At 39.1% G+C, this 12915-nt stretch overlaps 1 protein-coding gene across 6 annotated transcripts in view; it reads left to right on the top strand.

Moving 5' to 3' along the window:
• ralgapa2 (Ral GTPase activating protein catalytic subunit alpha 2) overlaps window positions 1-12915 on the top strand; it is a 182579-nt gene that overhangs the window by 121549 nt on the left and 48115 nt on the right. For all 6 annotated transcript variants that reach the window (XM_057858646.1, XM_057858642.1, XM_057858645.1 and 3 more), the window contains 4 exons: window positions 4005-4076; window positions 4410-4533; window positions 4653-4808; window positions 7438-7596. In XM_057858646.1, the coding sequence (XP_057714629.1) occupies window positions 4005-4076; window positions 4410-4533; window positions 4653-4808; window positions 7438-7596 (511 nt within the window). The remainder of the gene's footprint in view (window positions 1-4004; window positions 4077-4409; window positions 4534-4652; window positions 4809-7437; window positions 7597-12915) is intronic.

The following is a 12915-nucleotide window of genomic DNA, read 5'->3' on the forward strand; positions in this document are numbered from 1 at the left end:
GAATGTATATATTCGTCAGAGTTTCATTCATTTTTTTCTTAATGCATTGCCAAAATGTATATGATCGGGAAAAATTATCGGGAATGATTGGAATTGAATCGGAAGCAAAAAAAAAGCAATCGGATCGGGAAATATCGGGATCGGCAGATACTCAAACTAAAACGATCGGGATCGGATCGGGAGCAAAAAAACATGATCGGAACAACCCTAATTAGAACCATTACAAAATATAAATATTTAAATAAAGTATTTGCCGTCCATATCATATTTCCATTCATGACCTCTTCCTTATATCCTACAACTACTTCAGCTACCAACTTTTGACTCTTAAAGCCCAAGTTCAGAATTTTTGACATTGGGCTTAATCTTCGAGTTAGTGGGGGTTTAATTAGTTGGTGGAGTTGATTTCAACAAATTCTGTGCAGTTTGTAAGTTATTTGTTACTTTCAGGGCTCCGGAATAGCTAAGCTAGCGCAAGTCAATGGGGCCAACTTAGCATGCCAATACAAAAACAATACAGATCTACGAACAGATCCAACATAGTCAAATAAATTCGAAATGCAGTTCATTATTCCAAAACACCCACGCGGCTAAAACAATGTAAAAAAAAAAAAAAACTGCTGTAATTAATTTCATTCTGCAAGACTGTTTTTTGTAAGATGCATAATATGACCACAATAGACAGGAGTGCTTCAGCCACTCATTCTCGCACTGCATTCGAGGAAGGTGGGAGGTCGGACATATCCCGCTCAGAGGGTACCACCGTACCAGATGCAACCTCAAAGTGTTTCAAGCGAATGTAAACAGCAAAGATGGCTGATCGAGACGAGTTGTTTTTTTTTTTTTTTATTTTGGCCATCAAAAGACATTTTGACTAGGGATACAACAACACAGTTAAGTCACAGTTTGGTACGATTTTCGATACAAGGGACACGATTTCGATTCGATTCAATACATTTAATGCTCTGAAACAAAAAAAACAATACAAGTGCTATTTATTTTTTTGACCTTTTTTTTTTTATTTTGCGAACAAGCAAAAATAACAATGCCTTCATACAAACATGTATTTTAGCGCATAATATTTGTATGCTTACTTCTCACTGATCCTAAGAAATTTTGTATAAAAGTGCTGAGAACAATCTTTACTGTTTGTAAAGTGAGGCGGAGCACACTGTTGCTTGCTACAGCTCTCTTAGCAGCTATGTTTACCACATGAGCAAAACATCCTATTTGTGGTCCAAGTCCATCTGTGTAACGTACTGAATTAACAATATTTGCAGCATTATCTATAGTCACTGGTATGGATTGAATTGGTCTGCTTAACTTCCATTCAGTCATGGCGGTTTTTAATTCATCGATGTAGTATGTGGACTATGCCTCCTGTGATCACTATGGGCTCACGCAGCCAATGGCATGGGACTTGGGGGGATCTAACGTATCACATCTAGGTTGCTAATTGATGATATCTAGTGTGTGCGCGCGAGTATTGTCGGGGGATTTTAAAAAGTTAACAAATGCCACAGAAGTCACGTCTGCTCATTACTGCACAACACCAGCATTTGACAATCGACTTTCATAAACAGAACGGGTTTGAAGTACAGCGCTCTTAATTTGCCACTCATTGTTCATCATGTAACCGTGAGTTAGCGCTCAGTGTCCCAGGGTGTTAAGCTGTCTTGTGTCAAACCGAGGCTATTCGTAGCAGCCAAGTCGGCAACAATATATTTGCGGGCATAGCTGTACCTAACTGTAAGGACAGTCTTTGTTAAATATGTACGAGTGGGGATAGCGTATCAGCAAACCAAAAATGCTGCCACACAACGGATCTGTGGGACGTTGAAGCCGGCATGCCGCCTCCTTAAGTTTCTATCTTTCCTCACGAGCAATGATCCTTGTGTGCCACGGCTCCCGCACTTCCGGCAGTTTGGGGGAGGGGGGGAGGGAGGGCTGCTAGCGGGGAGGAGCCGTCTCATACCTTTTTTTTTTTTTTTTTTTTTTACATGGCAAAGACGCGCCGGACATCTTCGCGAGAGAGACCACAAAAAAAAAGCTCGGAAAATACATTTTGGGAGCTTTTTCAATTGGATCGAATGTTTTTGTGTATTGAATCGCAGAGGGCGTATCAAATGGTTCGGTATAAAACCGAGTATTGTTGCATCCTTAATTGTGACCTCCAGCAAATCTTCCTTCTCGTCAGCGATCAAATAGATGATCAATGATATCTTTCCAGATCGGGGGTTGGAAACTCTTCCAACCTTCCTCGAATGCAGCATCAGTCTGCGGAATTAACTGACGGCCGTCAACATGGCGAAATGTGCATTTAGACGCTGTGGAAACAAGAAATGGCCAAATGAAAGTTTCCACAAATTCCTTAAGAAGAACGAGGAACAATATAAACTGGTTACTTGCTGCTGGCAAGGACATAAAAAATCACTCTTCCCTGCTCCTCTGCAGAGCTTCTGGATTACAAATGTTGCTCTTCATACTGCAATTATTGACATGCAATGTAAAGTTTTAATAACTTTATCCTGAAAACGTAGCCAACGCTACTGATTGCCTGGGTCATGGATGATTTTCATGTGTGCATATGTTGTTTTTATTGGCATGCTAAGTAAGCTCAATTGACTCGTGCTAGTTTAGCCACCACAGAGCCCAGAAACTAACAAATAACTGACAAACCACACGGAATTTGTTGAAATCCATCGACTAATTAAACCCTCGCTAACGCAAGGATTAAGCCTGATGTAAAAAAAAATTCCCCTTAAGGGAACAATTCTTAAAGTCTTCTATTGATCTTCCCCTCCACATGGTAAAAGCGCCCAGCAGTTTACATAAAGGTCTACCTTGCACTGCCACATTTTGACGATGCCACCCGCAAATTAAAAAAACTTGCACCTCTTAATAGTGATGGCGTAACATGCACACAGCTTGGGGGAGACTTGCTTGCACCTGAGGCCTTTTCAATTAGGCTTAAAGGAGTATGTTTTTTTCTCTCTCTGTCTCTTATTTCATATTTGATAAAATAGAAAACAGGACCTCTTTGTAGTACTTCATTAATGCAGCATCACCTGCAAAACACTTGATTTTGACATACAAGAAACCACCTTGCAATAAATATAACCTCAAAATGATAACATTCCATGTAATGGAAACATGCCATTATGAATGAGGTCATTTTTTCCTGGGTCAACAAACAGGAAAGCACAAGGCAATTGGTGTGCACCTGCACTTATTGTGCCCTCAACTGCTCGACAAATGACTGACATCTTACAAGTCATGCTCTCTGTCTCGTAATTGTTTTTTCGTTATGCATAATGGTTTTTTTATGTATTTTTTTTTCAACATGTCACATTCCTCGTGTACAATTATGGCAAGCAGTGACAGGGGAGAAAATTGGAAACTATCCTTTTTTTTTTTTTTTTATTGAACATGAACATTGGCACAATGTGCTACTAATGATTGAACTCACTGTAAATTAATCTACATTTTAACTAGAGATGTGCGCAACTAGTGGTTTAACCGCCTACTCATTTATTAAACGTTTCTTATTTTACTAGTCGGTTAAACGCAGCATCATGCATCTTAGTCTTTGCTTCTTTGGTCTCTGCCTCTTTGTTAAAAGGCTGAGCACCACACACACACGCACACGCATCCCTACACACGTGTAGGAGGGAGCAGGGACATAAAGTTTGGGTAAGTAAGTAAAGTCTGAAGATGGCGACGCTACGACACAAGAAATTCAGGAGGTTTTGGCAGTATTTTGATGCTGCAGATGATAAAAAGGTCCTGAATGTTTGGGCTGAAATAGCTCCCAAATACACAAAACATTCACATTTTGAAAACTTCTAATTTAATATGTGTATAAAATTGTGAGTTTTCTTGCTTTGAAACTAGTCGGCAGGGAAATTAGTCGAAATTCCCATTCCTAATTTTAACACTATTCACTATTGTGAGAAATGGGAAATTGAATATGAGGTAACTGTGAATTATGTTTGGCTCCCTAGGAAAAATTTCCATTTGCTGAAGAAGAACTCCAAACTCTTAAGAGAACTAAAGAACTTGGATTCTCGACAATGGTAATTTTTTTTTCGTCATTTCTGTAATTTACTTTCCCTCACCGCACTTGAAAGCCACACTGTCAGTGATATTGCTGCTTTTTTCTAAATGAGTAACTGGGTAGTGGTTGTTCAAAACAACAAAAATTATGTTGCCCCCTTCCTTACCCCATATTCTAACCTGCACCAGCTTATCAATAGATTTCAAGTAAATACTTTTCATGTCATTGCATGAACATGTGTGACCAATCAATGAGTAAATACAGAAACATTTAGACCTTGTTGTCATTTTAAGTGATTATAATAGTTGCGTCTTGTGGCACAATGAAAACTGCTTCTTTTATTTTCCTTGAGTCGAGAGACGCACAAGATTGCTGTGTTCTACATTGGTGAGGGCCAAGAAGACAAGTGCTCCATCCTGTCAAACAGTTCTGGCAGCCAGCCTTATGAGGACTTTGTTTCTGGGCTCGGATGGGAGGTGCTTATTAACAGTCTTAACATATGATATATTGATATTTATAACAAAGCTACGCATCCTGATGTGGACCTATGTGGTCATTCATCATGTTAATCAGAAAATATACGTATATTCCTCAGGTTGACCTGGCCACACACTGTGGCTTTATGGGTGGCCTCCAGAGAAATGGAAGCACAGGATTAACAGCACCCTACTATGCTACCTCCACCGTAGAGGCCATCTTCCATGTCTCTACGCGGATGCCATCTGATTCTGATGACAGTCTCACCAAAAAGGTACCTCACATGTATAAAGTACGACTACATGTTTAAATTCAGATCAGCGGTATGTAGTGTTATTTGACTTTTGGCACCAGAGAGGCAAAAAACAAAGTTCGATGCAGAGAAATGGCTACACAGTCCCGCTTGCTTTTTATTAGTTGTCTACTTACAGATATGTATCCTTCAGCTTTGTGTTAACACTGTGATCAAGAGGTGTGACTCCATAGTGTGACCATTGATTAGTGACCCTGGCAAGCAGGCATGACGAGTAGAGAATGGCAGCTTCACGAGTGAACAGGGGTGCATTTGCCGCTGTGGTAATGACTATGATTCTGCTATTCCCTGCCCCCCTCCCTGTGTGCTGTGACCAAGTCCTGGATTCAGCCATTATCTTTCGCTGCTAGAGCAGGCGCCGGACGGATGCCGGCAGGATCCTTTTATCCAATTCCTGCTGCCTCCACAGGAGCGATCAATTGGGTTCTGCAGTCGAATTCAAGACTGTAGTACACAAGGAACAGTTAGCGCGAAGAAATGAGCCGCAAAGGCCTCTGCCCATGCTACCAATCTTCTCATACGGTGCCATGCTGAGAAGGGAAATTAATCAGGCTTCTCCCATATCCAAGCTTCACTCCTCCACAGACCTTGTTTCAGAAATACCCATCTACAAATTCCAAACCTATACTGAACCTGTGCTTATTTACTACAAAAAAATATATATATTAACTTTTCAGTTTAGTTCAAATGCGGGGGGAAATTCAGTTTGCTGCCAATATAAGAAATGGTTGCTTATGCTTACCTTTCCAAAATCTACACCAGGCACAGGCTAGAGGACATAGAAAATGATTATCTAGGTGCACACACAATACTTCCAATAGCTGTTGCAGTAGTGGGAAGCGAAGATGGAATGAAGAATGGGCTTCATCTCTGCTTGAGTAGGATGTTTTCCATGTCAATTTAAAAATAACGCTTCAGTCCAGCCGTCGCCCACTTTACTGCCTGTGGCCATAGAGACATACTGGGTTGTTCTGTTGGTAAAAAAAAGGATGAGGGAGGTCAAAGCAAACAACCAAATCAAATGTAGAGATGGGGGGGCACAAATTCCTCAATCCAATTGTGTGTTGTTGCGAAGCGCAGGCTGCAGCAGTAGCAGCTGGCCTCTGTAATGCGGTTACGGCAGCAACTTGCAGAGTTGGGGTCAGACTGTGGGAGTAGGTGTGTGTGTGCTGTATGTGGGTGTGTGCGCGTGTAAAGAAGTTAGCGATAACCCCAGCTTTTTCACACTTAAGCAGGTCTAGGTTAAGCATGTTTTGTTGTTTGTTGTTTTCTTGTTGTTTTCTATGAGTAGCCCCTCATCTTCTCTGGTCCTCTCATCTGCTGTATCCATCATTGCGGGGCAACAACTGGGTGAGATTTCAGAAAGAACTAATTGGCAAGCAGCCTTTGACTTCAGATTCTTTTTAAAAATACATTTTTTTTAAAAAAGGAAAGGAAATACATCACAAATAAGTCACACATTTTCATCTGATTAACAAGGACGTAAGTAGTTAAATTGGGCGTAAGCATCCTCATTAAACTTGTGATTCAGCTCATCCAAATGCTAATATCTTAACCCAAATTAAAATCACATTATTAATTGTTAAAACCGAATGCATATTCAACATTTCCCTGAAACTGTCCTAGTGACTGACTTAGTTTATTGCCTACCTACTGAACTAGTGAACAGTAATCAGTATGCCGTGCGTTTGTTTAAGATCACAGGATTACCATAATTAAGGGCTTATAATAGAATGCACTAATTGCATTTTTGGTGGCGAGGGCATGTTTTCTAATGGCTCATTAGTTGCACAGTACATTGGCAGATGTTTTCAACTGAGCAGAGTCTTAATTTTCAGTGTCTATGACTCCCTGTAAACAACAAAGTTACTGGATTGTCAGCTAAATGTGCGCTACACTTGTTAGTGAATATAATGTACGAGTAGTTGTGTTGATTCAACTTGGAATGAAGCTGTTTACCTATTTCAAAGTAGCATCAGTCAATTTCCTGTTCTTTTAAGTGTACGCTCTTGTCCTGTCTGCTTTCATTTATGTTTGTGAATAGAGTGGAAATGGGAAGCAATTTAATCTGTGATGGGGAAGTTAATTGGATTTGAATTATTCGTTTTAAAATGCTCAATTTTGTGCATTTTTTCTTTTCAATTTGAATGCATGTTGAAAAACACTATGAAAGCGTAAATTCTGAACCCAGACCACTGTTTAATCTGTTTTCAAAGTTTGCAATTTAATGATAGACACTGGACTAGCTCTTCTACCTGCTGCAATATTTATTTTATGTAGTTTAATAAAAAAGCTTTCAACCGAAATATGTATACAGTATACACTTACTAGTAAAATGCTTGAGGACAATCTATGCAGCTTCAAAATAAAAACGCTAACCTGTCATGAATGATCAATGTAGTGATATCATCCCGACTACATTTCTGTCCAGTACTTGGGCTTCTAGGTCTGGACAATAATCGAATGATTGGATAAACCAAGCTGTTTGTCACATCCTTCAACATTTGTGCTGATTGTCATCATCACTATTGTAGGAGAATTAGAAGCAGTCACCAATCTCTTAATTATTTTGATTTTGTATGTTTGGCAGCTTCGTCACCTTGGTAATGATGAGGTGCACATTGTGTGGTCAGAGCACACCAGGGATTATCGTCGTGGCATCATTCCAACTGACTTTGGAGACGTTCTGATTGTCATTTACCCCATGGAGAACCACATGTATTTCATCCAAATCATGAAAAAACCACAGGTGAGAAACCATGTTACTGTTCTGTACGCATTATACACAAATTGGTTATGTAAATATAGCACAGCATATAATACAGCATGTTTACATTTGTCGTTTTGAATGATAAGAGGTTTCCATTCAATACAAATATGCAGTTGCCTTTCTTGAGGACATATGAACCATGAAATTAACCAGAATAACACTTAACTAACATTCATTAGTATGCAACATTCCTCCAATACATACAATTGTAATTTGGATCAGCTTTATATTGTACGTATTAAATAGAGTTGTTCAATAATGACTTTTTAACCGGTAACAATATCCCGATATTGTCCAACTCCAAAAATCTGATACCTATATCAAACCGATACCGATATATGTGGTCGTGCACTTAACACGTTACTGCTAATTGTATTGTGATGCCCCATCGGATGTTTTAATAATGATAAATGTAACAACGTCAAGGTTTTCAAAATAAACAGTCTGTGAAAAGTATTAGAACAACTTTGATTACAGTTATACGAAATGAATCTCCCATATAAATGATAGATATTGAAATGAGCCAAAATGTCCATAATTAAATAAAATGAATTACAATTAATTCACGTTTACAGTCGGTACCCTAAAGAGTCACTTGGGGGCTAGCAAAGTATTACAAATACAGGCAGGAAATCGTAGACATGCCAATGCAATGATAATTCCCAACATGCATTTTGCTGGTCTTTCACGTAGATTTTTGTCTTTTATTACTTTTGTAGTTTTCTTTGTGACTATTTATTTCTGGTAACGCAGTAGTCATGTGTAATGAGTTTATAATTCATATTTTTTCATAATTTATTATCATTTATTTATTTATTGTTCATTTAATTTTTGGAATATGAATACAAATGATCTGCTTTCATAACAAATCCCAAGCTTCTTTTAATTTAAAGACATCTACTGGTACAAATGATCTGCTTTCATAACAAATCCCAAGCGTCTCTTAATTTAAAGACATCTACTGGTCAATAAGAATAAATTCTGTGGTTAGCTGTGATCAGCCCTTTTACCAAGGCAGAAGGCTTCTACGGGTCCTTTGAAGGCAACATGCATATTAGCCCAAAGCTAGTAATGAGAAATTGATGTCAATATCATCGTATATCAATTTAAAATTCAAATATTGGCCAATATTACTGGCTACCCAGTAAGGCGGGGTGATACGGCCCAAAGTACTTATCCCGGTAAATTGAGCAGATTTACCTTGATGGCGATAAATTTGCCAAAGCAGACTGTTACATAATTTGAAAATTTGAATAAATACATGAAATAAAAATTAACCATTTCTCTTTGATTTATTTACCAGCTTTCAATTTAACATATTTAACAGTTGGACAGTCAGCGTAGACGTTAAGTATATAGAAATATCATGTAAACAATAAGCATTCAAGTATAAACATTTAAAACTGCTTGTATGGCTTGAACAATGTACAACATTGTATATATTGCTGTTGCTACTGTGGAAAAACGTCATTGTAACACAAATGACTTACGAGAAGAAGGGCTTGAACAGTGCACTTCAAACAGGCGATCGAGTATCTGACAACGTATTTTTAATGGCTGCTGTGACATGATCACTCAAAACAAGTGTTTACTTCAAGTTCCCACTGTGAAAAACTAGCATATTAATTAGAGATGCACGATAATATCGGTCACCGATAATTATCGGCCGATAATGGCAATTATGACGTCACACAGATAATCCAGATAAAACGAAATTCAACCGATAATGCAATCCGAGAATTATATACTTGATTTAGCCTCCAAATGTGCGCAATCAACAGTTTTGTCCAATTCTGCTAGTTTTAAGGAGGTGCTTTTGCAGTGTAGTAATGCGATATATGTTAGGAATGGCTTACTTTTAAAGGCATTTTTGTGCTACTTGCGTGTTTATTCTGTAAGTAATTGTTGCCAAAAGCTTACCATTACACAATGTCATTGCCATTGTTTAGATGTTGGAATTTACTACTTGTTCACATTTGATGTGGGAAAAAAATAGCACTAAATTACATTTTTGCACAGTAACATTTGATCTTCGTATACTTTAACATTTTACATACATATTTGAATAGAATTATCAGCGTGACATTATCGGTTATCGGGTGGAAGGGGCAGGAAATTATCGGTTATCGATATCGGTTGAAAAATGTATTATCGTGCATCACTAATATTAACCATTATTTAGCATATGGATCCATTGACCGGGGCAAAGATAGTCTTATGCGTCTATACATTTAGTTGGTAATTGAAATTAAAATGGATGGAGCAATTTAATAGTCTTTGTGGATGCTGTCAACGCATTACCAAATTATATATTTCTTTCCCAGTGTGCTTATACATTGAGAAAAGCAGCCCTCCCTCACTTCAGTCATCTGGTTAGAGTTAGGGGTTTTGTGCAAGTCAATATTTTGATCTAGTTGCAGTACCATTTTTGGCCATTAATCCTAAATTGTGCACCTTTAACTTGTGAAATTATATATTCATCTGAGCTGTACAACTGCATTTATGAGTTTGCCTTAATGTGGAAAGTTTGGTCAAGAATATTAACTCATTCACTGCCATTGACAGTGATAGACATAAATTCCATTTTAACTGGCATGAAATGAATTTGTTTCACTGCTGTTAGGGCCATTAGGATAGGCCTGCACAATTTATCGTTTGAACGATGTGATTGCGATGTGTGCATGCGCATTAGTCGCAGAACGTGCAATTGTTTTTTTGTTTGTTTGTTTGTTATTTTATTTTGTTTTGTTTTGTTTAACACATGAACTGTTGTCATAAAAGCAACGAGTGTTCAGAGACATTTCCTCCTGGATCCCTTTTATATACAGTAATCTTCATCATTCACAGATGAAACCTCTTAGCCAGGATTACGGTATTATATTGATACAATTTGGTCATGGTGAGTCAACTAAACAGAGCTATTCAAATTATCTGGTGAAAATTTTATAGTTATAATTTCGCAATATCAATTGTAACATATCGCAAACCCCCAAAAAGTCGCAATGTACTTTTTTTCCCAATATCCTTCAGCCCTAACTGACTGCAGTAGTTGTCCAATCCAATTTGATTGGAGTCGTTCTCGCAGTCAAAATGGTTTCGATGTCTATCGTTCTCAGTGGCAGCCAGTGTTTTATTGAGGACTCGTCCTTACCATTTTCACTATATTCAAATGGTATCAAATGGTTATAAAAAGATACAATGGCAATACTGTAAATGTGTCTGCGATGGCAGCCACACAACTTATGAAATGCAGTTCAATGTACAATACGTCAAAAGCGTTATAAACCGCTTTGAGCAACACTTAATGTGTGTAAGAATCCCAATCATATGGGTATGCTAATATGACGAAGTTTAAACTCCTTATTGGCCACAACTATTTCGTTTTTTTTTTTTTTTTTTTTTTTTTTTTTTTTGTTTGTTTGTTTTGGGGGGGGGGGGGGTCCCTTTCATTGGGAATTAAAAAAAAAAAAACTAAAGCCCCCTAACAGGCCATAATTTAGCCCAGTGAACCACCATGCCACAGCTGTAACAAAGTGCTGTACATGAAAATTTGCCATGAATAGAATTTTTATTGTCTTTGTATGGTACATATATGACAAAATTGAGGTTGTAAAAAAGTAAATGAATAAATGAATATCTTCACACCAAAGCATGGTAGAAATGGTGGCTTTTTCAAGGCGGTGAGACTCATGAACAGTACCCAGTTAGACAGGTGCCGATGACCGGTTTCAAGGTATACCGTGGTATGAAAACATCAAGGTTTCAAAACCGTAATTTTTTTCCGTCATACTGTTCCTAAGGTATTTGCTATTTTTTATGTCCCAAAAATACATGGAGAAATCCCTCGCCTACAGCTTTAGCTCAACCCTCCCCCACCGGTTGTTGCTTAATGTCAGTGAGTCCACTGTACTACACGAAGGCTGGAAGAAATGAAACTCCTGAACTTTTTCCCCCATCGAAGAAAACAAAATCGCTGGTATGGGAATACTTGGGCTACAGAAGTGTTGTAGACGGCCCAGCTTAGAGGAGGAGGGCCAACCGATATGTAAAACATGTTTGCGGAGGGTGGCTGCTGAGGAGGCAATACCTCCAATATGATTTTGCATTTATAAAAATCAAAGCTTAGTAAATACTAGCGGTATGCCAATACATGGATTATTAGATTCATCGAGATTCGACACGTGACGATTCGATTACAATTCATAAATGTTAAAAAACGATGATTTTCCCTAATAAATTAATGAAAGCCGCTGCTAGCGGAACGAAATTCAAGACACGTCTGCTGCCCGGACACCTTAAAATATGCACAAGGTGAGTATGGCTGCAGTGGAAGTTACTAAGCGAAAGATTTAATCCTGTTCAAAAGACTCGAAAATAAATTTGCTTATGAGACGGGCAGGGACCCAGCGGATGTGCCTTGAGTCCTCTTTGAGTTATTTTTTAGAGCGAGAGAGGAGGGGAGATAGTTCGCTGCTCCTTGCCTTTCAATTTTCCAGCAGTAGGTTCAAGTCGTGTTGATTGGAAAATGTCCCTAGTGGGTTGCTAAGTCCCGTGTGCGTCTATAAGAGGTGAGTACATGAACCCTGTATATTGTTGTTGTTTTTGAGATGTTACTAGTTAGCGCCAAGCGCTATGCTAATTGGCGAATTCGCTAACCTGTATTTCTGTAACCTGTAACCTGTGCGTTGTTTGGTGATATACAAAATTTACTCCAGGTGCAGAATATGTAAAACAAGGCTTATGTATGTAACTACGGTGCTATGAATCCCGAATGACCGCCAGAAGCACTGAATGATCCCTTCACGCATGCGCAGTGCGAGTAATAATACCAGAGAAGTCACCTGTGACCCCAGGTTGACCCCCGACAAGGGTATAAGTTCCAGTATCAACCGAGTTCCAGCCCCTACAGAACCTTCTCACCTGGGCACGAGGATTCTGAGTGACTGAATGCTCTGGCGGTCATTCGGGATTCATAGAACCGTACTTACACACGTAACCCTTGTTCTATTTTATCCCTGCTGACCGCCAGAGGCGGTGCTTAAAGCACTGAATGACCAACTCTAGCAGGGTCACGAAGACTCAGACACAAACCTCACAGGGAAGCATCCGCAGACCCGAAGACCATGCCCAATAGGTGGGGAGAGGTGACATCCAAACAGTAAAACCTAAAGAAGGTGCCAGGTGCCGACCATGAGGCAGTGGCACAGATATCCTCCGGAGGGACCCCCTTCAAGGCAGCCCAGGACGCGGCAATGCCCCTGGTAGAGTGACGGCATACCCCAGATGGGAGGGGGCGAC

This window comes from Corythoichthys intestinalis, chromosome 15 (assembly GCF_030265065.1).
Source record: "Corythoichthys intestinalis isolate RoL2023-P3 chromosome 15, ASM3026506v1, whole genome shotgun sequence".
Lineage (NCBI taxonomy): Eukaryota > Metazoa > Chordata > Actinopteri > Syngnathiformes > Syngnathidae > Corythoichthys > Corythoichthys intestinalis.